The sequence below is a fragment of the Moschus berezovskii genome, chromosome 25 (genome assembly GCF_049115385.1).
Source record: "Moschus berezovskii isolate FMDL1 chromosome 25, NW_MosBer_1.0, whole genome shotgun sequence".
Taxonomy (NCBI): domain Eukaryota; kingdom Metazoa; phylum Chordata; class Mammalia; order Artiodactyla; family Moschidae; genus Moschus; species Moschus berezovskii.
The window spans coordinates 9,444,122-9,471,747 of NC_142484.1; the positions used below are offsets into that span (position 1 = coordinate 9,444,122).

General features: G+C 40.1%; 1 protein-coding gene across 2 annotated transcripts; it reads left to right on the forward strand.

Moving 5' to 3' along the window:
- On the forward strand, window positions 1–26,770 carry LOC129548445 (solute carrier family 22 member 10-like). Of its 2 annotated transcripts, XM_055414967.2 has the most exons (10): window positions 1–402; window positions 10,345–10,448; window positions 16,557–16,711; window positions 16,813–16,981; window positions 18,677–18,800; window positions 19,368–19,483; window positions 21,796–22,010; window positions 24,505–24,613; window positions 25,076–25,279; window positions 26,710–26,770. In XM_055414967.2, the coding sequence occupies exons 1-10, from the start codon at window positions 1–3 to the stop codon at window positions 26,768–26,770; spliced, it is 1,659 nt and encodes a 552-aa protein (XP_055270942.2). The 2 variants fall into 2 exon arrangements, with proteins under 2 accessions (XP_055270942.2, XP_088688244.1); XM_088832118.1 differs by lacking the exons at window positions 16,557–16,711; window positions 16,813–16,981.
- The last annotated feature ends 856 nt before the right edge of the window (window positions 26,771–27,626 follow it).

The window sequence follows — 27,626 nt, forward strand, 5'->3', positions numbered from 1 at the left end:
ATGGCCTTTGAGGAGCTCCTGGATGAAGTTGGTGGCCTGGGGAAATTCCAGATACTTCAGATGGCTTTAATTCTCCCTTCTCTCATGATGATAGTCTGTCACTCACTGTTAGAGAACTTCATTGCAGCTGTTCCTGGTCATCGTTGCTGGGTCCACATCCTGGATAATGCCACTGTCTCTGATAATGACACTGGGATCCTCAGCCCTGATGTCCTCCTGAGAATCTCCATCCCACTGGATTCAGACTTGAAACCAGAGAAGTGTCGTCGTTTCCTCCACCCCCAGTGGCAGCTCCTTCACCTGAATGGGACCTTTCCCAACATGACTGACCTGGACACAGAGCCCTGTGTGGACGGCTGGGTGTATGACCACAGCTTGTTTGCCTCCACCATCGTGACTGAGGTAAAGACCCTGTTTACTTCTTATAAGCGTAGGTGTATGCTCGGTCATGTCCTGAACATATAGTCGTGTCTTGCATCATATCCTGTTTGAAAGTAAAAGTTAGTCACTCAGTCGTGTCTGACTCATTGCAATCCCATGGACTGTGGCCCACCAGGCTCCTCTGTCCATGGAATTCTCCAGGCAAGAATACTGGAGTGGGTTGCCATTACCTTCTCCAAGGGATCTTCCCGACCCAGGGATCAAACCCAGTTCTCCCTCATTGTAAGCAGACTCTACCAACTGAGCAACCAGGGAGTGCTCCTATCCTGTTTAGAATTACGTAAATTAAACAGGGTTCAAGTCTTCAGTCACGAGTAGATAATGTAGCCAGCTTCCTTTCATACTTTTAGTATTTTAGTATTACATACTTTTTTACTACTTACTTTTAGTAAGTAGTGATTGATTATCTTTTTAATTGCCAAGCACTATATTCTTTTTAATTTATTTATTTATTTTAATTGGAGGAAAATTACTTTACAATATTGTGATGATTTTTGCATATATCAGTATGAATTGGCCACAGGTATACATGTGTCCCCTCCATTCTGAAGCCCCCTCCCACCTTCCTCCCCACCCTATCCCACCAGGTTGTCACAGAGCACTGGCTTCTCATGGCCTGTGTCATACATCAAACTCACACTGGTTATCTATTTTACATATGGTAATTAAAAAAAAAAAAAGAAATAATCAAATGGGACCTAAATAAACTTAAAAGCTTTTGCACAAAGAAGGAAACTATAAGCAAGGTGAAAAGACAGCCCTCAGAATGGGAGAAAATAATAGCAAATGAAACAACTGACAAAGAATTAGTCTTAAAAATACACAAGCAGTTCATGCCATTCAATACCAGAAAAAAAAACAACCCAATCAAAAAGTGGGCAGAGTCTGAGAACAAGATGGTAGAGGAGTAGGTGGATGTGGAGTACATCTCTCTCCACGGATATATCAGGACTACAGCTTCAGATACAGAAGTCCATGCAGGACACCAGCTGAGAGCAGGCAGGAGTACCTGACCAGCAGCAAAGAATATATAGAACCACACAAAACTTGGTAGGATGAAGGAACTAGGGGGATAAATGGGAGTGTTTGTAGGACTGGACCCGCCCTCAGCGGGTGGGGGAACTGAAGCAGGGGTCTGATCCCCATAGCAGGGCAATTGTCTGAGTCAGAGGAGAAACATTTAAGGCTGCGAGTGAAACAGCTGATCTGTGGCAGCCTAAATGGAATGAGAATCAGACAGTCCGTGCCATAGCCATACATACTCCAGACAGGAACGCTGGTCTTCTGGAAGGTGCAGCAGCTGGGAGCTGGAGTTTAGGGATTGTGGAGCAATCCCAGGGTGAGGGCTGCTGTTGACTGCGGAGAGACAGACTGAGGGGGTGTGAGGGAGGAAATGCCAGTGGAGGAAAGCCCGGCAGCTGTGGAAGCAAGGCGATACTGCTGAGTCACACGTAGGGGGTGAAGCCATCACCACAGCCTCTCTCTCCCCACACGCCAACATCTGAGGCTGAACGATAGAGAGGCGGGCCCATCAAACGCCCAATGCGCTGAACTAGAGCAGGACCCATCCAGGATACTCCTTTCAGTGACTGATGCGCCAAACTACAGAGCAAGACCCCAGTCAAGGCGGCCCTCTGCGTGCCTGACTCACTGAACAACAGAGAAGGACCCAGGCGATGGAGCCCTCTAAGTGCCTGAATGGGCGGAGCTATGGAGAAAAACTGGCCAAAGAGGCCTTCTGATCGCCAGCTACAAGAGGCTCGAAGAAAGACTCTGATAGGGCCATAATTCCTGTGACAGAGGCAGTCCGTGTCCCTGCACACTGGCACCAGCAGGGTCCCCACAAGCCAAGCAGCTGTGCCACCTTCACGCTCAGCTCTCACTGGGGCAGAGCTGCCACAGGCAAAAAATGGCTTGCATCTAGACATACTTAAAGTGATGAAAGAAAACAACCTATAGCCCAGATTACTGTACCCAGCAAGGATCTCATTCAAATATGAAGGAGAAATCAAAAGCTTTACAGACAAGCAAAAGCTGAGAGAATTCAGCATCACCAAACCAGCTCTCCAACAAAGGCTAAAGGACCTTCTCTAGACAGGAAACACAGAAAGGGTGTATAAACTCGAACCCAAAACAATAAAGTAAATGGCAGCGGGATCATACTTATCAATAATTACCTTAAGTGTAAATGGGTTGAATGCCCCAACCAAAAGACAAAGGCTGGCTGAATGGATACAAAAACAAGACCCCCATATATGTTGTCTACAAGACCCACCTCAAAATGAGGGACACACACAGACTGAAAGTGAAGGGCTGGAAAAAGATATTCCATGCAAATAGAGACCAAAATAAAGCAGGAGTAGCAATACTCATATCAGATAAAATAGACTTTAAAACAAAGGCTGTGAAAAGAGACAAAGAAGGACACTACATAATGATCAGAGGATCAATCCAAGAAGAAGGTATAGCAATTATAAATATATATGCACCCAACATAGGAGCACTGCAATATGTAAGACAATTGCTAACAAGTATGAAAGGGGAAATTAACAACAACACAATAATAGTGGGAGACTTTAATACCCCACTCACATCTATGAATAGATCAACTAAACAGAAAATTAACAAGGAAATACAAACTTTAAATGATACAATAGACCAGTTGGACCTAATTGTTATCTATAGGACATTTCACCCCAAAATAATGAATTTCACCTTTTTCTCAAGCGCACACGGAACCTTCTCCAGGACAGATCACATCCTGGGCCATAAATCTAGCCTTGGTAAATTCAAAAAAATTGAAGTCATTCCAAGCATCTTTTCTGACCACAATGCAGCAAGATTAGATCTCAGTTACAGGGGGAAAACTATTAAAAATTCCAACATACAGAGGCTGAACAACAAGCTGCTGAATAACCAACAAAGCACAGAATAAATCAAAAAAGAAATCAAAATATGCATAGAAATGAATGAAAATGAAAACACAACAACCCAAAACCTCTGGGACACTGTAAAAGCAGTGCTAAGGGGAAGGTTCATAGCAATACAGGCACACCTCAAGAAACAAGAAAAAAGCCAACTAAATAACCTAACTCTACACTTAAATCAACTAGAAAAGGAAGAAATGAAGAACCCCAGGGTTAGTAGAAGGAAAGAAATCTTAAAAATTAAGGCAGAAATAAGTGCAAAAGAAACAAAAGAGACCATAACAAAAATCAACAAAGCCAAAGGCCGGTTCTTTGAGAGGATAAATAAAATTGACAAACCACTAGCCCAGACTCATCAAGAAATAAAGGGAGAAAAACCAAATCAATAAAATTAGAAATGAAAAGGGAGAGATCACAACAGACAACACAGAAATACAAAAGATCATAAGAGACTATTATCAACAATTATATGCCAATAAAATGGACAACTTGGAAGAAATGGACAAATTCTTACAACTTTCATAAAATTCATTTTTACAAATTCATACAACTTTCCAAAACTGAACCAGGAAGAAATAGAAAATCTTAACAGACCCATCACAAGCACGGAAATTGAAACTGTAATCAGAAATCTTCCAGCAAGCAAAAGCCCAGGTCCAGATGGCTGCACAGCTGAATTCAACCAAAAATTTAGAGACGAGCTAACACCTATCCTACTCAAACTCTTCCAGAAAATTGCAGAGGAAGGTAAACTTCCAAACTCATTCTCTGAGGCCACACTTCACCCTAATACCAAAACCTGACAAAGATGCCACAAAAAAAGAAAACTACAGGCCAATATCACTGATGAACATAGATGCAAAAATCCTTAACAAAATTATAGAAATCATAATTCAACAGCACATTAAAAAGATCATACATCATGACCAAGTAGGCTTTATCCCAGGAATGCAAGGATTCTTCAAAATCCCCAAATCGATCAGTGTAATACACCACATTAACAAATTAACAAAACTAACCCTAACCCTAACCCTAGCCATATGATTATCTCAATAGATGCATAGAAAGCCTTTGACAAAATTCAGCATCCATTTATGATAAAAACCCTCCAGAAAGCAGGAATAGAAGGAACATACCTCAACATAATAAAAGCTATATATGAAAAACCCACAGCAAACATTATCCTCAATGGTGAAAAATTGAAAGCATTTCCCCTAAAGTCAGGAAAAAGACAAGGGTGCCCACTCTCACCACTACTATTCAACATAGTTTTGGAAGTTTTGGCTACAGCAATCAGAGCAGAAAAAGAAATAAAAGGAATCCAAATTGGAAAAGAAGAAGTAAAACTCTCACTGTTTGCAGATGACATGATCCTCTACATAGAAAACCCTAAAGACTCCACCAGAAAGTTACTAGAGCTAATCAATGAATATAGTAAAGTTACAGGATATAAAATAAACACACAGATATCCCTTGCGTTCCTATACACCAATAATGAGAAAATAGAGAAATTAGGGAAGCAATTCCATTCACCGTTGCAACGAAAAGAATAAAATATTTAGGAGTATATCTACCTAAAGAAACTAAAGACCTATATATAGAAAACTATAAAACACTGGTGAAAGAAATCAAAGAGGACACTAATAGATGGAGAAATACACCATGTTCATGGATCGGAAGAATCAATATAGTGAAAATGAGTATACTACCCAAAGCAATCTATAGAATCAATGCAATCCCTATTAAGCTACCAACGGTATTTTTCACAGAACTAGAACAAATAATTTCACAATTTGTATGGAAATACAAAAATCCTCGAATAGTCAAAGCAATCTTGAGAAAGAAGAATGTAACTGGAGGAATCAACATGCCTGACTTCAGACTATACTACAAAGCCACAGTCATCAAGACAGTATGGTACTGGCACAAAGCCAGAAATATAGATCAATGGAACAAAATAGAAAGCCCAGAGATAAATCCACGCACCTATGGACACCTTATCTTTGACAAAGAAGGCAAGAATATTCAATGGAGAAAAGACAATCTCTTTAACAAGTGGTGCTGGGAAAACTGGTCAACCACTTGTGAAAGAATGAAACTAGAACACTTTCTAACACCATACACAAAAATAAACTCAAAATGGCTATTATAAACAGTGCTGTGATGAATACTGGAGTACATGTGTCTCTTTCAATTCTGGTTTCCTCGGTGTGTATGCCCAGGAGTGGGATTGCTGGATTGTATGGCAGTTCTATTTCCAGTTTTTCAAGGAATCTCCACACTGTCCTCCAAAATGGATTAAGGATCTAAACATAAGACCAGAAACTATGAAACTCCTAGAGGAGAACATAGGCAAAACACTCTCCAACATAAATAACAGCAGGATCCTCCATGACCCACCTCCCACAATATTGGAAATAAAAGCAAAATTAAACAAATGGGACCTAATTAAAATTAAAAGCTTCTTCACAACAAAGGAAACCATAAGCAAGGTGAAAAGACAACCTTCAGAATGGGAGAAAATAATAGCAAATGAAGCAACTGACAAAGAATTAATCTCAAAAATATACAAGCAACGCCTACAGCTCAATTCCAGAAAAATAAACGACCTAATCAAAAAATGGGCCAAAGAACTAAACAGACATTTCTCCAAAGAAGACATACAGATGGCTAACAAACACATGAAAAGATGCTCAACATCACTCATTATCAGAGAAATGCAAATCAAAACCACAATGAGGAACCATTTCATGCCAGTCAGAATAGCTGCTATCCAAACGTCTACAAACAATAAATGCTGGAGAGGGTGTGGAGAAAAGGGAACCCTCTTACACTGTTTGTGGGAATGCAAACTAGTACAACCACTATGGAGAACAGTGTGGAGATTCCTTAAAAAACTGGAAATAGAACTGCCATACGACCCAGCAACCGCACTCCTGGGCGTACACACCGAGAAAATCAGAATTGAAAGAGACACATGCACTCCAATATTCATCACAGCACTGTTTTATAATAGGCAGGACATGGAAGCAACCTAGATGTCCACCTGCAGACGAATGGATAAGAAAGCTGTGGTACATATACACAATGGAGTATTACTCAGCAATTAAAAAGAATACATTTGAATCAGTTCTAATGAGGTGGATGAAACTGGAGCCTATTATACAGAGTGAAGTAAGCCAGAAAGAAAAACACCAATACAGAATGCTGCTAAGCTGCTAAGTTGCTTCAGTTGTGTCCTACTCTGTGCTACCCCTTAGATGGCAGCCCACCAGGCTGCCCCGTACCTGGGATTCTCCAGGCAAGAACACTGGAGTGGGTTGCCAATACAGTATACTAACGCATATATATGGAATTTAGAAAGATGGTAACGATAACCCTGTATGTGAGACAGCAAAAGAGACACAGGTGTATAGAACAGTCTTTTGGACTCTGTGGGAGAGGGCGAGAGTGGGATGATTTGGAAGAATGGCATTGAAACATGTATATTATCATATGTGAAATGAATCGCCAGTCCAGGTTCGATGCATGATACATGATGCTTGGGGCTGATACACTGGGATGACCCAGAGGGATGGGATGGGGAGGGAGGTGGGAGGGGGGTTCAAGACAGGGAACACATGTACACCCGTGGTGGATTAATGTCAATGTATGGCAAAACCAATACAATATTGTAAAGTAATTAGCCTCCAATAAAAATTTTTTTAAAAAAGTCTTGCGTCTATGCACGCAAGGTCGCTTCTGTCGCATCCGACTCTGCGACCCTGTAGACTGTGGCCTGCCAGGCTTCTCTGTCAGAGAGGGGGTTCTTCAGGCAAGAATATTGGAGTGTATTGGCCAAAACTGGTTGCCATACCCTTCAGTTCAGTTCAGTCGCTCAGTTGTGTCCGACTCTCCGCGACCCCACAAACCACAGCACGCCAGGCCTTCCTGTCCATCACCAACTCCCGGAGTTCACTCAAACTCATGTCCACAGAGTCGGTGATGCCATCCAGCCATCTCATTCTCGGTCGTCCCCTTCTCCTCCCGCCCCCAACCTTTCCCAGCATCAAAGTCTTTTCCAGTGAGTCAACTCGTCGCATGAGGTGGCCAAAGTATTGCAGTTTCAGCTTTTGCATCAGTCCTTCCAATGAACACCCAGGATTGATCTCCTTTAGAATGGACTGGTTGGATCTCCTTGCAGTCCAAGGGACTCTCAAGAGTCTTCTCCAACACCACAGTTCAAAAGCATCAATTCTTCGGTGATCAGCTTTCTTCACAGTCCAACTCTCACATCCATACATGACCATGGGAAAAACCACAGCCTTGACTAGACGGACCTTGGTTGGCAAAGTAATGTCTCTGCTTTTTAATATACTATCTAGGTTGGTCATAACTTTCCTTCCAAGGAGTAAGCGTCTTTTAATTTCATGGCTGCAATCAGCATCCTCAGTGATTTTGGAGCCCAAAAAAATAAAGTCTGACACTGTTCCCACTGTTTCCCCATCTATTTACCATGAAGAGATGGGACCAGATGCCGTGGTCTTAGTTTTCTGAATTTCGAGCTTTAAGCCAACGTTTTCACTCTCCTCTTTCACTTTCATCAAGAGGCTTTTGAGTTCCTCTTCACTTTCTGCCATAAGGGTGGTGTCATCTGCATATCTAAGGTTATTGATATTTCTCCCGGCAAACTTGATTCCAGCTTGTGCTTCTTCCAGCCCAGCGTTTCTCATGATGTACTCTGCATATAAGTTAAATAAGCAAGGTGACAATATACAACCTTGACGTACTCCTTTTCCTATTTGGAACCAGTCTGTTGTTCCATGTCCAGTTCTAGCTGTTGCTTCCTCACCTGCATATAGGTTTCTCAAGAGGCAGGTCAGGTGGTCTGGTATTCCCATCTCTCTCAGAATTTTCCACAGTTTATTGTGATCTACACAGTCAAAGGCTTTGGCATAGTCAATAAAGCAGAAATAGATGTTTTTTTCTGGAACGCTCTTGCTTTTTCCATGATCCAGTGCATGTTGGCAATTTGATCTCTGGTTCCTCTGCCTTTTCCAAAACCAGCTTGAACATCTGGAAGTTCACGGTTCACGTATTGCTGAAGCCTGGCTTGGAGAATTTTGAGCATTACTTTACCAGTGTGTGAGATGAGAGCAATTGTGCGGTAGTTTGAGCATTCTCTGGCATTCCCTTTCTTTGGGATTGGAATGAAGACTGACCTTTTCCAGTCCTGTGCCCACTGCTGAGTTTTCCAAATTTGCTGACATATTGAGTGCAGCACTTTCACAGCATCATCTTTCAGGATTTGAAATAGCTCCACTTGAATTCCATCACCTCCACTAACTTTGTTCGTAGTGAAGCTTTATCCTTCACTAAAAAATAGTAAAGTTTTTTTAAAAAGTGGGCAGAAGACCTACACAGATATTTTCCAAAAACATAGAGATGGCTAATAAATGTATGAAAAGATGATCAGCATTGCTCATTATTAAATACAAACCAAAACCCCAATGAGGTATTATCTCATACCAGTCAGAATATGAAAGTGAAAGTCGCTCAGTTGTGTCCAACTCTTTGCCACCCCATGGACTAAAGAGTCCATGGAATTCTCTAGCCCAGAATACTGGAGTGGGTAGCCTTTCCCTTCTCCAGGGGATCTTCCCAACCCAGTCAGAATAGCCATCATCAAAAAGTCTACAAACAATAAATGCTGGCCAGGGTGTGAAGAAAAGGGAACCCTCTTATACTGTTGGTGGGAATGCAAAGTGATACAACTACTATGGAAAGCAATATAGAGATTCTTTTTTTAAAAAATCTAAGAATAAAACTACCATAAGACTCAGCAATCCCACTGCTTGTCATATACTCTGAGGAAACCAGAATTGAAAAAGGCACTTTGCTTTTCAAAGTTAAATGTAGTGAAAAAACAAACTAGAAATGAATTTTAGTATCACAAAGCTTTAAATTGTGTGAAGGTGTACAGTCAGAAAAGATATAATATGTGAAAACTACCCTTGATAGAAAGTTCTTGCCTTACTTGCAAATTGGAAATACGTGTATTAATTTTTAATTTCCATGTCCTGGCTACTTGTCAAAAAATGAAATCGGAGTGCATTTCACCCTAAATGTAAAATCCAGGCATCATAATTTTTTAAAAAAATGTATTTAGTGTGTCCAAAATCACTGCAGACAGTGAATGCAGCTATGAAATTAAAAGATGCTTGCTCCTTGGAAGGAAAGCTATGACAAATAAAGACAACATGTTAAAGAGCAGATACCACTTGCCAACAAAGGTACATACAGCCAAAGCTATGATTTTTTCAGTAGTCATGTATGGATGTGGGCATTGGATCATCAAGAAGTCCGTGCCCAACAATTGATGCTTTTGAATTGTGGCGCTGAATAAGACTCTGGAGAGTTCCTTGGACTGCAAGGAAATCAAACCAGTCAATCCTAATGGAAATCAACCCTGAATACTCATTGAAAGGACTGATGCTGAAACTGAAGCTCCAGTACGTTGGCCACCTGATGGGAAGATCTGATTCATTGGAGAAGACCTTGATGCTAGGAAAGATTGAACTCAAAATCAGAAGAGAGTGGCAGGGGATGAAATAGTTAGATCAGCATCAGTGACTCAATGGAAACGAATTTGAGCAAACTCCAGGAGATAGTGTAAGAGAGAGGAGCCTGGTGTGCTGCAGTTCATGGGATCACAAAGAATCATACTTGATTTAGCAACTGAACAACGAAACAAAAGACAGAAACGTTGATGTATGCAGTGCTAAGTGAATATGAAGACTGGCCCTGATATAACCTACGAGATTTAGCTGAGGATCTGAAAAATTCATGCTGATGCTGTGACTGGAATGATATGGAGAAGTAGAGGTTGTAAAGGAAACCAGAGAGTAGTTGGCATTAAAGGGCTATTAGAGTGAGCAAATATTTAAGGATATAGCATACTGTAAGGCTCCTCTGTGCTGATTTCTTTCTCTTCCAGTGGGACCTCGTATGTGATCAACAGTCACAGAAACCGTTGATTCAATCCCTAGTCATGGCTGGAACACTGGTGGGGGGCCTCATCTATGGCCATCTCTCAGACAGGTGAGTGTCTCCACATCACTGCTGCCCCTCCTCTGTGGTGTGTTCACAGTTTATGATTACTTGTTTCATAAGGAAATGTTTCATTAGTTCCAGGATACAATTTATGCTATTGCGGGCTGCCTTGGTTTCCAGGGAGCTGTGGATGGAAACTCAGAATTAGACTCATTGTAATGAATGCGATTTGTTGCCACAGATCTCTCTGTTTTAACACAGAAATAACCTTTCCATAAGATTAAGGACAGGGGGCATTTTGGAACAATTTTTAGAGGCAAGTTGCCATAAAATTTGAGAGACCTCATAAGATGAGGAGTTACCAATGAGAAAAGAGAAGGTGTTTTCAAGATAGGTGGTTCAGCCTGTTTAAAGAAACAGAGTTGTAGCCCTTTGCCATGAAGTCTGTGTGTCCCTCACAGACCAGTGAGCTAAATGCTTGTAGGTTCCTACTTGGTCCTCATGTCATGGTCTTGTGTGTGTGTGTGTTTAGTCACTCAGGGTGTCCAACTCTTTACGACCCTATGGACTGTATCCCTTCAGGTTCCTCTGTCCACAGGATTTTCCAGGCAGGAATACTGGACTTGGTTGCCATTTGCTCCTCCAGGAGATCTTCCTGACCCAGGGATCAACCATGTCTCCTGCATTCCTGCACTGGCAGGCAGATTCTTTACCACGGAGCCACCTAGAAAGCCCATATCACGGTTCTCTTCAGTTCAGTTCAGTTCAGTCGCTCAGTCGTGTCCGACTCTTTGCAACCCCATGAATCACAGCATGCCAGGCCTCCCTGTCCATCACCAACTCCCGGAGTTCACTCAAACTCATGTCCATCGAGTCAGTGATGGCATCCAGCCATCTCATTCTCTGTCATCCCCGTCTCCTCCTGCCCCCAATCCTTCCCAGCATCAGAGTCTTTTCCAGTGAGTCAACTCTTCGCATGAGGTGGCCAAAGTATTGGAGTTGCAGGTTTAGCATCAGTCCTTCCAATGAACACCCAGGATTGATCGCCTTTAGAATGGACTGGTTGGATCTCCCTGCAGTCCAAGGGACTCTCAAGAGTCTTCTCCAGCACCACAGTTCAAAAGCATCAATTCTTCAGCAATCAGCTTTCTTCACAGTCCAACTCTCACATCCATACATGACCACGGGAAAAACCATAGCCTTGACTAGACGGACCTTTGTTGGCAAAGTATTACCCTACTGTAAATAGTGCTCTGTGAAACTTCTGTTTCTAGGATGGTACTGAAGTTGGAGTAGAAATTATTGTGTCTATAATCTGGTTGTGTGATTATGTTAAAAGAAAAAGCCTACTTAAGGTAATATTTGCCACCATGCAAGACAATTAACTAATCCATAGACCTCACGTGTCACAATATGTGGTATGAGAAGTTTGGGTTATCCTGTACCTGACAGTGATCATTCTTAAAGTACATTCTTAAAGCAATAGGACAAACATGGCAGTTACACATTCAAGTCTCCTATAGGGGAAATGGGAGGCTTAGAGTAAGCATCCCCCGTCATTTGTAAAGCTAATATCATTTAATCTTATAGCTGAAAATTGTGGACTCTGACTGTATCACCTCAGTGTAATTAGTCAAAATTTCCAGATCAGAGTGCTCATTTGGACCAGCCTACTGACTGAGCCTTTTATGACTATTCATAATAAAATGCTGATTGAGAGTTTAGATGGACATAGAGTCATAGATGTCTGGGTTTGTGTGTCTGTGTGAGTTATGATAGGAGTTGAGAGTGGAAAATTAGGTGAAGAGATAACATTGTAGCTAAGCAGAGGATTTTAAACTGACATAGGCAAAAAGTTTATGAGCATTGGCATCAAAAGTACAAATAGGTAATGGAGACTATGTCAAAACAAGTCTGCTGCATAGCAAAAGAAATGATTGACAAAATAAAAAGGAAATACATAGAATGAGAGAAAAATATTTGAAAGCCACGTATCAGATAAAGAGTTAATATCCAAAACATACAGGGAATTACGACAACCAATAGAAAAGAAACATAAATAACCTGTTGCTAAAATTGGGCAAAGGAGCTCAGTAGATAGTTCTTCAAAAAAAGACAAAGAAGTAGTCAACAGGTATATGAAGAGATCCTTAACATCACTGATCATCAGTTCAGTTCAGTTCAGTTGCTCAGTCATGTCTGACTCTTTGTGACCCGGTGGACCGCAGCACACCAGGTTTCCCTGTCCATCACCAACTCCCAGAGATTGCTCAAACTCATGTCCGTGGAGTCAGTGATGCCATCCAACCATCTCATTCTCTGTCGTCCCCTTTTGCCTTCAATCTTTCCCAGCATCAGAGGCTTTTCCAATGAGTCAGTTCTTCACATCAGGTGACCAAAGTATTGGAGTTTCAGCTTCAGCATCAGTCCTTCCAATGAATATGCAGGACTGATTGCCTTTTGGATCGACTGGTTGGATCTTCTTGCGGTCCAAGGGACTCTCAAGAGTCTTCTCCAACACCACAGTTCAAAAGCATTAATTCTTTGGCACTCAGTTTTCTTTATAGTCCAACTCTCACGTCCATACATGACTACTGGAAGAACCATAGCTTTCACTATACGGACCTTTGTCAGCAAAGTAATGTCTCTGCTTTTTAATATGCTGTCTAGGTTGGTCATAGCTTTTCTTCCAAGGAGCCAGTGTCTTTTAATTCCATGGCTGCAGTCACCATCTGTGGTGATTTGGGAGCCCAAGAAAATAAAGTCTGTCACTGTTTTTATTGTTTCCCCATCTACTTGCCATGAAGCGATGGGATTGGATGCCACGGTCTTAGTTTTTTGAATGTTGAGTTTTAAGCCAGCTTTTTCACTCTCCTCTTTCACTTTAATCAAGAAGCTCTTTAGTTCATCTTTGCTTTCTACCATAAAGGTGGTGTCACCTGCATATCTGAGGTTATTGATATTTTCCGGGCAATCTTGATTCTAGCTTGTGCTTCATCCAGCCTGGCATTTCGCGTGACATACTCTGCATATAAGCTAAGTAAGCAGGGTGACAATATACAGATTTGATGTATTCCTTTCCCAATTTGGAACCAGTCCGTTGTTCCATGTCTGGTTCTAACTGTTGCTTCTTGACCTGCATACAGATTTCTCAGGAGGCAGGTCAGGTGATCTGGTATTCCCTTCTCTTTAAGAATTTTCCACAGTTTCTAGTGATCCACACAGTCAAAGGGTTTGACATAATCAATAAAGCAGAAGTAGATGTTTTTCTGGAATTCTCTTGCTTTTTCTATGATCCAACGGATGTTGGCAATTTGATCTCTTCCAGAGGAAGGTTCCCCTTCCTCTGCTAAATCTAGCTTGAACATCTGGAAGCTCAAGGTTCATGTACTGTTGAAACCTAGCTTGGAGAATTTTGAGCATTACTTTGCTAGAAAAATCAAAACAATAATGAGACAGAGCCTCACACCACTTGGATGGACATTGTATCCAAAATGCTGCTGTCAATCCCAGAGTCAAAGAGCTTTTTCCTCATGCTTTCTCCAGGAGTTTACTGTTTCAGGGTAATGTTTAAGTTATTAATCCATCTTAAATGAAATTTTGAATGGTATGAATAGGGATCAAAGTTCATCCTTCTGCATGTGATTACCCAGTTTCTCAATATCATTATTGAAAAGAACATTACTGGCTCCTTTATCAAATGTGATATCTGAAGAATTAATTTCTGGAATCATGATAAGAGCATTATTATATGTGTCCATCTTTATGCCAGTACCATAATCTTTTTCTTACTGTAGCTTTATAGTATAGCTTGAAATCAAAAGTGTGATGCTTCTAAGCTTGTATCTTCTTTGTCATAATTGCTTTGGCTATTTGGGGACATGTATGATTTCACATAAATTTTAGAATAGCTTTTGCTATTTCTGTGAAAAATGCCATTGGAATTTTTTTCATTGCAATCTTTTGGCAAGCCTGGGAAGTAAATACCACTTGTACCAGCAGTTTACAATGTCTAATATGTTAATTAGCCTAGGGCATTTTAATTAGTAAGCTGCAGAGTCAGAACTCAAACCCCAAGACTTTTTATTTAGTAAACTTTATTTCTTAGAGTAGTTTTAGGTTCATAGCAAAATTGAACAGAAAGTACAGAGACTTCTCATAGACCCTTGATGCTGATAGTGGGGAAGATTACCATTGGAATTATGATAGAGATCGATTGAATCTATAGATGGCTTTTGGTATTATAGACATTTAAACAATACTAATTCTTCCAATCCATGTACATGGGTTATCTTTCCATTTATTTGTGTCTTCTTCAAGTTCTTTCATCAAAGTCTTGCTGTAGTGTCTATATATTTCATCTCCCTCATGAAACTGATACTTATTTTATAATTTTGATGCTATAGTAAGTGGAATTGCTACCTTTTAAATTTCTCAGACATTGCATTCTTGGTGTATAGAAATGCATTTAACTTCATATGTTGATTTTTGTATCTACTGAATTTGTAGATTGATTCTAGCAAATTCTTTGGTTGAATCTTTAGGATTTTCTATTAGTATATACAAGTTCATATTATCTGCAGCAAAGAAAATGAAATTCTTCCTTTCCAGTATGGTTACATTTTTCTTCTTTATCTTTCCTGATATCTCTAACTAGCACTTCCAGAATTGTGTTGACAGAACTGGTGTGAGTGGGCAATTTTTCTTCCCTGAACTTAAAGGAAAATCTTTCAAACTGTCTCTGCTGAGTATGATGTTCTCTGAAGGGTTGTCTACATCACATTTATTGTGTTGAGTTATATTCCTTCTATACCACCTTACTGAGTATTCTTTTTAATCATGAAAGGGTATTATATTATATCAAAAGATTTTTTCATCTTTTGAGATCATCATTTGGAATGCCCAAACTATCCCTTCCTCCCTGACAACTATAAGTTTGTTCTTTAAGTCTGTGAGTCTGTTTCTGATTTGTAAATAAGTTCATTTCTATCATTTCTTTTTAGGTTCTGCATGTAAGGAATGTCATATGAGGTTTCTCCTCCTCTGTCTGACATTTTATTCAGTATTTCAATCTGTAGATCCATCCATGTTGCTGCCAATGCCATCATTTCATTCTATTTTATGGCTGAATTATATTCCATTGTAGATAGGTACTGTATCTTCCTTATCCATTCATTCATCAGTGAACAATTAGATTGCTTTCATGCCCTGGCTATTGTAAATAGAGTTGCAATGAACATTGGGATGCATGTATCTTAAGGCTCTCTTTTCTTGATGCTTGATGAAACAGAGAATTCACTTTTCCATATTTGTTTTGCACCTTCTTTTTCCTTCATTCTCCATCTTAGGTAATTGTTTCTTCTGAGATATTTATATAACAGCCCCTGGCTGAATTATGGTGCTCTTATATTCTGTTCTAGAAAAGTATATTGCTTTAGGCCAATAAAATCAGATTTAACAAAGAGTGACTCTTACCTAACCCTTCAACAACTTTCATGCATTATTCCACTGATCTTTTGCATCAGTTTAGCCTTGTCTGTGTGATCCTAGAGACCCAAGTACACTTTTAGCTCTCTTGTGTTTCAGACACTTGAGAGACTATATACCAGGTTAAACACATATGTTAATACATGACTGCTTACAGAAGTGTTACAATTTCCAACACCATGGTTTCTTCTGTGAAAAGTTATTTTTATTTTTGGCCGTGCCACATGGCTTGCAGGATTTTAGCTCCCGGATCAGGAACAGAACCCATGCCTTCAGCAGTGAAAGCATGGAGTCCTAACCACTGGAACACCAGGGAAGAAAGTTAGAAAGAGAAAAACAAATATTATAAATTAACACATATATGTGGAATCTAGAAAAGTGGTAGAGATGAACCTATTTGCAAAGCAGAAATAAAGACACAAATGCACACTTTCTTTTATATGGTGTCAGAGGCTTCTGGTGTTTGTATGATGAAGTTTTTGTATTGTTAGCATATAGTCAAAGATTCTTGCTTTATGGAGATTTGCATTGTTGTTTTAGCTCTTGTTTACTCAAGCTTTCAGGTACATGATTCTCTTGTTAAAATTTCAGAGTATATTTTTGCTTTCTTAATTTGTTACCATAAATTATCATTACTCACATCACCTAAGCTGACTGTCTGTTTTGTAGGTTTGGGCGAAAGCTGATTCTCAAGTGGTGTTTACTCCAACTTGCCATCTTTGGGACCTGTACAACCTTCGCTCCCAACATCTTCATTTACTGCTTACTACGCTTCTTGTCGGGCTGTTCCATTGCAGTCATAATAGCAAACAATTGTTTTCTAAGTAAGTCAACAATTTTGATCTAATCCATCTTCTTAGCCTTGAATTTGAGCTTGAAATTTCACACTTATTTGACATGATAACATAGTTTTAATATCTTTCAGTTGTAGAGTGGACAAGATCCCAATCGAAAGGCATGGTATTAACATTGATATACTGTGCCCTTAGTATTGGACAGATGATTCTGGGAGGACTGGCTTTTGTCTTTCGAGAGTGGCGCACCCTGCAGCTGGTAGTGTCTGTACCTTTCTTTATCTTCTTTCTTTCCTCAAGGTATGAAGTGCTCTCTCTCTCTTAAGGAAATCTGGGATAAAATGCATGCTGAATTGGGATATATTGATTTTCTTATTCCCTGACACATTCTTATTGTTTGGACCTGAAATCCATGTCTCTCACCTGTTCATTCGGGGCAACTTGAGTTTTGAGAAATATAACATGGAGTAACAATAATATTTCTGCCTGCGAGTTCTAGGTATTTTCTGCCATCTGGTTCCTAAGTCTTTCCCAATATAAAGGTCATAGAGCTATTCCAATATTATTTTCCTTAATATAAAATACAGACTCAATTTTTTATTAAAAAAAAAAAGAAATACCTTTAATTCTATTTTGGCTTTGGAATGAATCAGGTCACAGAAAAAACTTTCAGTGATTTGCTCTGTTGCAGATGGAACTGGATGAAAAAGATGCAACAAATTTATTCACAGAGCTGTTTCACAAAATAGCAACAAGATTTTCCACTAGTTAAATTTGCATGCAGATTAGATGATTTACATTATGAATTCAGCCCTCTTTCTTCCCTTATGTAACTTTAACAAATAATTATTGATGGATAACTTCATTCCCACACTAAAACCAATCTAGGGAAAATCAGATTTAGAAGAACACAGATTTAGGAAAACACAGGTTTTATAGAGCGAGATGAGTTCAGAGAGAGAAGACAGTATAATCCATGTCAAGCTCATCTGTTAAGTCATTCTATATTTGTAACAACACTACAAGGAAGCTAGCACTACTGTACCCATGTTATTAATGAGAAAACCGAGGCAGATGTAAAGAAGTAATTAGTTATTAATTGGTATTAGTAATTGGATAATTAGTTATCAACATAACTAGTAGCAGGAGTAATTGTAGTCATTGTTAGGCTTTAAGCTGACAATTTGGGGGCTTCTTTTTTAAAGGAATAGATATTGTAAATATATATCATATGCAAAAAGTTGTTTGTCCCATGTCATGGTGGAAGGAAATTATCATGTGAGGGACTCTCAAGATTAAGCTTGTCAAGCTTCTTATAAATTCTCCTAGTGAGTAAGCAGAGGGGCAATTTGACTCCAAAGTCTGTGTTCCTTACTAGGAGTACAATTTTCAAGTGCACTGGTGTGGAGTGGTTAGTCTCATATTCTCCTAGTATTTGTATAATAGATCTGGAATTTCTCATATTCCCTGGTGGCTCAGACGGTAAAGAATCTGCCTACAATGCAGGAGACCTGGGTTCAATCCCTGGGTCAGGAAGATCACCTGGAGAAGGGAATAGCAGTATTCTTGCCTGGAGAATTCCATGGACAGAGGAGCCTGGAGAGCTACAGTCAGTGGGGTCTCAAAGAGTCGTACACGACTAAGCAGCTAACACTAACTAACTGATCCAACAAGTGAAGTGGTAGATTTTAGATGGAAAGCAAAATGCAACTATTATCAATTGACATGTGATAAATAATCAGTGGCCTCCCAGGTGATGCTAGTGGTAAAGATTCTGCCTGCCAATGCAGGAGACAACGCAAGAGATGTGGGTTCGATCCCTGGGGCAGGAAGATCCCCTGGAGAAGGAAATGGCAATCCACTCCAGTTTTCTTGCCAGGAGAATCCCATGAACAGAGGAGCCTGGCAGGCTACAGTCCTTGGGGTCTCAAGGAGTAGGACAGGACTGAGCGACCGAGCACAACTGACTGCACTTGTGTGCTCATCTTTCATCAGGTGGCTGGTGGAATCTTCACGATGGCTGATTATCACCAATAAACTAGATGAGGGCTTAAAGGAACTTAAAATAGTTGCACACAGAAATGGAATGAAGAATGTTGACGAAACCCTGAACTTGGAGGTGAGTGGGAAAGGGAAGGGAAAATGGTTACTTGGTTGAAGGGAAATCATAAACTGATATCTGCCTTCTCCTTCTTGAGATAGACAAGCTGCTTTTCTAACAAAGACAGCTAGTTGAGAATGGAAATTCCCTAGTCTTCAAGGGCATCTAATAGAAAAGAAGCTTTGAGCACTGTGCAGCTACTTCATTCTTCTTAAAATTTTTTTATTTTGTGTTGGACTATTGCTGATTAACAATGTTGTGACAGATTCAGGTGAACAGCGATGGGGATTCAGGGATACATATAGAAGTATCCTTTAGCTCACTTCCTGATCTGAATCTAGAACTTTTCTAGTCTTGAGTCACCCTACCTCTGTCTATGGCCTCTTCTTCGAAATAGCATTTTAACATTTAATTTCCTGGAGTCTCACTTAACTCCCTACATCTTCCTTCATTTCGTGTTCACATGTGATTGTATGTATAATATGATATGAGAGAGAACACATGTCTCTTGTCCTCTTGTGTCCAGTGCACATCACAATTCCTGGCACTATGTTAGCAAACGATACATGTTTGTTGTCGTTGTAGGGTTTGAGAGCGACCATGCAGGAGGAGCTGGAGACAGCACGGACTAAAACAACTATATTTGACTTGTTCCGCACAGCCAACCTGCGAAAAAGGATCTATCTCCTGTCCTTTGTGAGGTGGGCTACAAACAGTACATGTGAGAAGAAACGTGAACCTATTTATTTCAAATGTTATAACAGTATCATGAGAGGAAGGGCATACTTGCATTTTTAAAATGTATTTATTTATTTTATTTGGAGGCTAATTACTTTACAATATTGTACTGATTTTTGCCATACATTGACATAAATCAGCCATGGGTGTACCTGTGTCCCCCATCCTGAACCCCCCTCCCATCTCTCTCCCCATCCCATCCCTCAGGGTCATCCCAGTGCACCAGCCCTGAGCGCCCTGTCTCATGCATCGAACCTGGACTGGTGATCTATTTCACATATGGTAATATACACATTTGCATTTAAAAGATGAGGAAAACAGGCCAAGTAAGACTCATGTGGAACTGATTTTATGATGACAGTTCAGTCATATCACACTGTCAGTCTCTTCACTGGAGACTGAGGTTGAGAACTTCCCTCACAGTACAGATTTTGGCACTTAATTTTCTTCACTTAGTCTTTGAATTTTAATTGAAGCAAATCTGGCACACTGTAATATGAAGAGATCACAAATAAATACACATCAATGAATGCTTCAATGTCTAGTAATGTAACCAACATACAAATCAAGACAGAACAATCCTAGTTCCCCAGGAGTTCTGCTCACGTAACCCATATAACCACCACCACCTCCACCCCTACCCCACACTCACCGCTTCTCACTGCTCTCCACTGCACTGTTCTCTCTCCATCGCTACAGATGAGTGTGGCCTGATCTTAACCTCCACATAATAAACGACAGAAGGGTTCCTGGACAGCTCTTCTTTCTGCAGGCTCATTCATGAAGATTCACCCATTCTGTTGCTTGTACTGGTAAACTGTTCTCCCCAGTGTTTTAGTTTCCAAAATGAATACACTGCAATGTCTGTATGTACTTCAAACTTGGTGGACTTTATTTGTTTCCATTTTGGATACAGTTTGTGTGCTAGCACAAGGGCTTCTGTAGCAAATCTTGTTCATTATTTCTTAAGGAGATGTAGCTACTAACTTTGATAGAGTCAGGAGGAGAAACTTTAAACACAGTTCTGAACTTTTGAAGACTTACACATACATAGCCACTGGAAAATGCATACCCACTGCCAGTCTTAAGGAGTAACTACTAAGCTGAACAATTTACTTCTTTCCAGACATATCCTAGTAGATGTCTACATTTAAATGCATTGGGCTGTTTCAACATTTCTTTACTCACTAGGAAACACAGATTTATGTTCTGGAATCCTACCCAATCAGAACGGAAGAAAAAAGTATAGATCTGGAAAGACCTTGCTTAAAATTGCTGTGATCTGTGGTGTTTCTTCTGTTGTAAGTTCTAAGTGTAGCGTTCTCTGGTTGTCCGTTCCGTTCCGTTCGGTCGCTCAGTCGTGTCCGACTCTATGCGACCCCGTGGACTGTAGCCTACTAGGCTTCTCCGTCCATGGGATTCTCCAGGCAAGAATACTGGAGTGGGTTACCGTTTCCGTCTGCAGGGGATCTTCCCGACCCAGGGATCGAACCCGGGTCTCCCGCATTGGAGGCAGACGCTTTAACCTCTGAGCCACCATCTCTGGTTGTAGTAAATCTTTATTTATTTTTTTAATTTTTTTTTAGTGTCCAGTAGTAGATCTTTAAAGTGGACTCAGGTCTAGATGCTTTCTGTGTAAGATGTAGATCCCCGGTGGCAATATTTCATTACATTTCTGATGGTACAGTTGGTGCACATTTGCTTTCTGAATTCTTCCATTTTCTCTTGGTGCTAAGAAATCATATACAAAGTTTAAATTCCCCAGAATTCCGTTAGACTCCAGGATACTGTTCCCAGGTCCAGGAGACACTGGTAATCTCTTTGCAACTTCAATCATAGTTGAGAAAAAGGGAATTCTTCCCAGTACTGGTGTTGGGGGACAAGAGGGAGGATTCACAGAATTCATACATACATACGTACATTTATACAGACAACCCACAAAAAGAAATCCTTCTCCAATTTATGTCTTAATCATTCTGTATTCAATTTCTCTAAACCAGTCCACTTTGGTGGGCTGGGCCAGATTATGTATTCCTGTCATTGTCAACTCTATGCTTAGGGACTCAGAAAAAAAAAATGACAGAGGGAGTTTCACTTTCATATACAGACAAGTAATTTTTTATTGTATCTTTATCACCTTAAAATGAAGTATTATAGAAATCAGACTGGGCCTTTATTCTTTAACCTTGACCATTGACTGCCTGGGTCAACATAATCATCAATGACAGCAGTGGGCTCTAATCTTACTGCTTGTGTCTTCTTTTGTTCACTACAGATTTGCAAGCTCAATATCCCTTTTTGGCATCATCATCAATCTACAGCACTTTGGAAGCAATATTTTCCTGTTCCAGGTTATCTTTGGAGCTCTCACTACCTTAGTCCGATGTCTTGCACTTTACCCACTGAACAATGTGGGCCGTCGACCAACCCAGATGTTTTTCATGTTCCTGGTGGGACTTTCCATTTTGATCAACATGTTTGTGCCTCAAGGTGAGAGAAGATTGGAATTTGGGGAAAGGAAATGTCTTTTTCAAACCACCATGGATTGTGTTGGGTCATACTGTCTGGAGCCAGCTGTAAAGAATGGTCTCAATTAAAGGGAAAGAAAAAAAAAACAAAAAACTAACCACCCCTGCACCTCAGGGCCTTTTAAGGTAGATCAGACAGCATTCTGTCTATGGAGCATATTTCTCCCAGTGCAGTGCCCTATCAGAGACCATGACCCCAAACCCTGGGGCCGAAACTCTTGCCTTCAGAGACAGCCACACTCTGTCTATGGAACAGGTGGTGGTTTAGTTGTTAAATCATGTCTGACTCTTGCAACCCCATGTTGTGGCCCATAAGGCTCCCCTGTCCTCTGTCCATGGAATTTTCCAGGCAAGAATACTGGAATGGGTTGCCATTTCCTTCTCCAGGGGATTTTTCCCAACCCAGGGATCAAACAAGACTCTCCTGTACTGTAGGTGGATTCTTTATCAACTGAGGCTCCAGGGAAGCCCAATTAAAGTCTAAGTCCTACCCAAACCAATCAAAGACTTTATGAGAAATTCTAATAAGATTTTAGAAAAAGAACCAGAGATCAACAAGTGGCAGTTCAGACATCTATTTATCATCAATATGTAGTGAAAGTTGTCTGTAAACTGGTACCATTAGTCCTAACAGTTCCTCTAGGACAGGACTTGTTCAGTTGCCATTCACACTTTTAATAACAAGGATGGAGGGGTGATATCTTGCAATTATATCCCAGGTGAAAACATAGTATGGTCACTCACCCTGTTTTGGCTCAGTACCAGATATGATGGGGCTACCCTGGTAGTTCAGCTGGTAAAGAATCCACCTGCAATGCAGGAGACCCCAGTTTGATCCCTGGGTCAGGAAGATGCCCCAGAGGAGGACATGGCAACCCACTCCAGTATTCTTGCCAGGAAAATCCCAGGAACAGAGGAGCCTGGTGAACTACCTTCCATAGGGTTGCAAAAAGTCGGACACAACTGAAGCAACTGAGCATGCATGCACATGGTAGTTTTATTTTTAGTTCTTTAAGGAGCCTTCATACAGTTCTCTATAGTGGTTGTATCAATTTATATTCCCATCAACAGTATACAGAGAAGGCAATGGCAAGCCACTCCAGTACTGTTGCCTAGAAAATCCCATGGATGGAGGAGCCTGGTAGGCTGCAGTCCATGGGGTCGCTAAGGGTCGGACACGACTGAGCGACTTCATTTTCACTTTTCACTTTCACACATTGGAGAAGGAAATGGCAACCCACTCCAGTGTTCTTGCCTGGAGAATCCCAGGGACTCGAGAGCCTGGTGGGCTTCCGTCTATGGGGTCACACAGAGTCGGACACGACTGAAGTGACTTAGCAGCAGCAGCAGCAGCAACAGTATAAGAGGATTTCCTTTTCTCCACACACCCTCCAGCATTTATTGCTTATAGATTTTTTGTTGATGGCCATTATGACGTGTGAGGTGATACTCCATCGTAGTTTTGATTTGCGTTTCTCTAATAATGAGCAATGTTGATCATCTTTTCATGTGTTTGTTGGCCATCTCTATGTTTATGTCTTCTTTGGAGAAATATCTATTTAGGTCTTCCACTCATTTTTTATTGGGCTGTTTGGGTTTCTTTTATATTGAGCTGCATGAGCTGCTTGTATATTTTGGAGATTAATCCCTTGTCAGTTGCTTCATTCACAATTATTTTCTCAGATTCTGAAAGTTGTCTTTTCATCTCGTCTATGGTTTCCTTTGCTGTGCAAAAGCTTTTAAGTTTAATTAGGTCTCATTTGTTTGTTTTCTTTTTTATTTTCATTACTCTAGGAGGTACAGCTAGGGGATCTTGCTGTCATTTATGTCAAAAGAGTGTTCTGCCTATGTTTTCCTAAGAGTTTTATAGTGTCTGACCTTACAGTTAGGACTTTTATCCATTTTATTTTTTAATGGGGTTAGGAAATGTTCGCATTCCATTCTTTTATGTGTAGCTGTCCAGGTTTCCCAGCACCACATATTGAAGAGGTTGTCTTTTCTCCATTGTTTCTTCTTTCCTCCTTTGTCAAAGTTTAGGTAACCATAGGTTCATGAGTTTATGTCTGGACTTTCTATCCTACCCAAAGCAATCTACAGATTCAATACAATTCCCATAAAATTACCGATGGCGTTTTCAAAGAACTAGAACAAAAAATTTGTATGGAACCGCAAAGAACTCCCAATAGCCAAAGTAACCTGGAGTAAGAAAAATGGAGCTCAAGAAATCATGATCCCTGAGTTAAGACTACACTACAAAGCTATGGTAAACAACACAGTATGGTACAGGCACAAAACAGAAATATAAATCACTGGAGTAAGATAGAAAGCCCAGAGATAAATCTACAATATATTTCAAAAATACAAACAGCCTATACAGTTTTTTTACTGACTAAATTTTGTGGGTGTTGATTCCTTCAGCCCAGATTTTTTAATCTCACTGATCTTCTCATTTCCAGATATGCAGACCCTGCGTGTGATTTTGGCAAGTGTGGGAATCAGCTGTGTTGCTGCCTCTCACACCTGTTTTTCTGTCCACCAAACTGAACTCCTCCCAACTATTGTCAGGTATGAGTTTATGAATACTCTGCCAAGGCCCATAATAGAAATTTCCCAGCTAGCTAGTGCTTATGCAAGGGAATAAACATAATAAGATCTGTTAATTATAAAGCTGTTATCAGTATTTGTAATAGTACCTTAAAAATAATTATAACCAAAATTACTGCAAATGCTGACTTTGTGCCATGTACCATGCTAAGCAGTACTTCAATGCATCTTCTCTTAACTTTTTAGAAGATTTTTCAGACTAGTCACAATATATAACACTCTGTTTAAAGAGTAATTCATATTGACCTTGACAAAGACATCTAACAAATCACAGAGCAAATGACAAAAAGCAAGACTTTTTTCATCAAGTTCATGATTTAATACTTGTGGAGTTTTCTGGTTCAAAATAAAGTCAAAATAATAGATCATAAATCAAAGTCCAGAATTTAACTGGATTATTATATATTGTCATTTACCCTTCAGAGCAAAAGCTGCAGGATTAGATTTTTTGGCTAATAGGTGTGGGGCAGCACTGGCTCCCCTGCTGATGATCGTAGTGGTGTATCTACCCACTCTGCCCTGGATCATCTATGGAGTGTGTCCCATCATTGCTGCTCCTGTTCTCCTTCTCCTACCCGAAACTAGGAATCTGCCTCTGCCTGACACCATCCAGGATGTGGAAAATAAGTGAGTAAACCTTCTAACCATCCCCCTGGGAGGGACTGTGTGCTTTGGATCTGTGGGTGAGAAAGGCAACACACCGCGTGGGTCCCTCAGATCACTGGGGAGGCTGAACCTTGCCAGGGATACTCCCATCTCGGCCCATTGCCTTCATAAGTAGCAAGGTCATTTCTATTCAAAGTGAATTTCAATCTAGACTGCAGGGATCCCTTCTGCCCTGTTCTCTTTGGTAGTTTTAGTGCTGAAGAGAAGATATTAGCTCTACTAATATCTTAGGGCACATCTTACCTGCCCTCATGAGAGACATACATTGTTGATCATGTTTCATGGTCTTCAGATCCATAAAAATTAAAGTCTTTCTTTGAAAAGATACTAGAGAGATAAATCTTATATTGGTGCCTATAAGACTAGGCAATTTTGCTGCCATAAATAATGGAAATATTGAGGATAAGGAAAACAAGAAAATGGTAAAAAATATTTGTAAATAAGAAAAAAGCTCGGTCACTCAGTCATGTCCGACTCTTTGCAACCCCATGGACTGTAGCCCACCAGACTCCTCTGTCCATGGAATTTTTCACACAGGAATACTGCAATGGGTTGCCATTTCCTACTCCAGGGGATCTTCCTGGCCCAGGGAATGAACTCCAAATCCTTATGTCTTCTGCATTGGCAGGTGGATTCTTTACCACTGCCCCACCTAGGAAGCCCATTACTGATCTACAGCTTCCATAATGAAGTGACTCAAACTGAGTTACTTAAACAACAGAAATTTATTGTCTCACAATTATATAGGCTGGAAGTCTGAGCTGTAGTTGTTGGCAGGGCCATGTCCTCGCTATAGGCTCTAGGGAAGGGTCTGTTCCAGGTCTCTCTTACATTTCAATAGTTCCTTTGCTTGTGGCAGCATAACTCCAATTTTCACACAGCATGTCCCTGCACACCTGGGTCCTGATGTTCCCTCTGTGTAAAGACACCTGTCATTGGATTAGGGGCCCATCCTAGCCCAATATGACCTCATCTTAATTCATTTTATCTGCAACTGCCCTGTTTCCGAATATGGCAACCTTACATTTGAGGTACTAAGAATTATAACTTGAACACATGAATTTTAGGAGAGACATGACTCAACCCATAACAAATGGGGAACTCCCTTAGGATTTTCAGTCCACCTCTTGCCTTTCTTCCATCACTGGCCAGACCTCTAAAGAGACCAAAAGATAGTAGCAACTTTCTAGAATCTCCACAGTCAGCAGAGCGTATTCCAGCATAAGTGTCAATCCCATAGATTTTGTTGAATTAAAAAAGATGATGGAGAGGAACAATTTGTACTTATATATGGAGGGCACACAAACCTATTTTCACATTTTATTTTTCAAAGGTTGTTTTTCATTTACTTATTGGTTGGTGGATTGGTTGTTTCTGTCTTGTTTTTCCAGCAAAAAATTCTCAAGAAAAGTAAGTGAAAAAGATTTCTACATAAAAGTGACAAAGTTTTAAGGAGTTATTGGTGAAGAAAAGAAAAATATGAAGAACAAATATGAATTTTCCTTTTTATCCACAACTAGCAAGAAAATATACTGGAAAATGTATCTCATTTACAATCATTATATTAATTTGCACTTTATCATATACTTTATTGGAACATATAATTTCATGAACAGTTCAATTTGGGGAGAAGTAGTTTTAAAAGTTTTGAATTTATCAATAAATTATTAATAGACAAGATGATTCAGAAACAAAAAAACACCATGGAATTAGGATCTGACTGGTTGATATATGGAACAGCATATGGTGAACTCTAAAAAAATTTACAAAAATCAGAACACTATACCATATGCAAATGGACACTGAAAGAAATCCAGAAACAGATACCCAATATGTATATGCTTAACATAATACATTTGACATCATAAATCTCCCTCAAAAGAAAGCTTATGTGATCCTTGAATATCTGGTGTGTGTGAGCTCAGTCATGCCTGACTCTTTGTGATCCCATGGACTGTAGCCCACCAGGCTCCTCTGTCCATGGAGTTTTCCAGGTAAGAAGACTGGAGCAGATTGCCATTTCTTTCTCCAGGGACCTTCCTGACCCAGGGATCGAACCCACATCTCTTACATCTCCTGCATTGGCAGGCTGATTCTTTACCACTAGCACCACCTGGGAAGCAATCTTTGAAAATACAATCACTGAAATGATAATAGTGACTTTTTTAATGGCGGGATTTAAGTGACTATTACTTTCTCTTTGGATTTTCTCTTTTCGTATTTTCAACAATTAGCATATATAATTTTAGTATTTTAAGACATCAAAATTGAAGTATAAGTAACTTCAAAATGTGTATGTATTTAATAA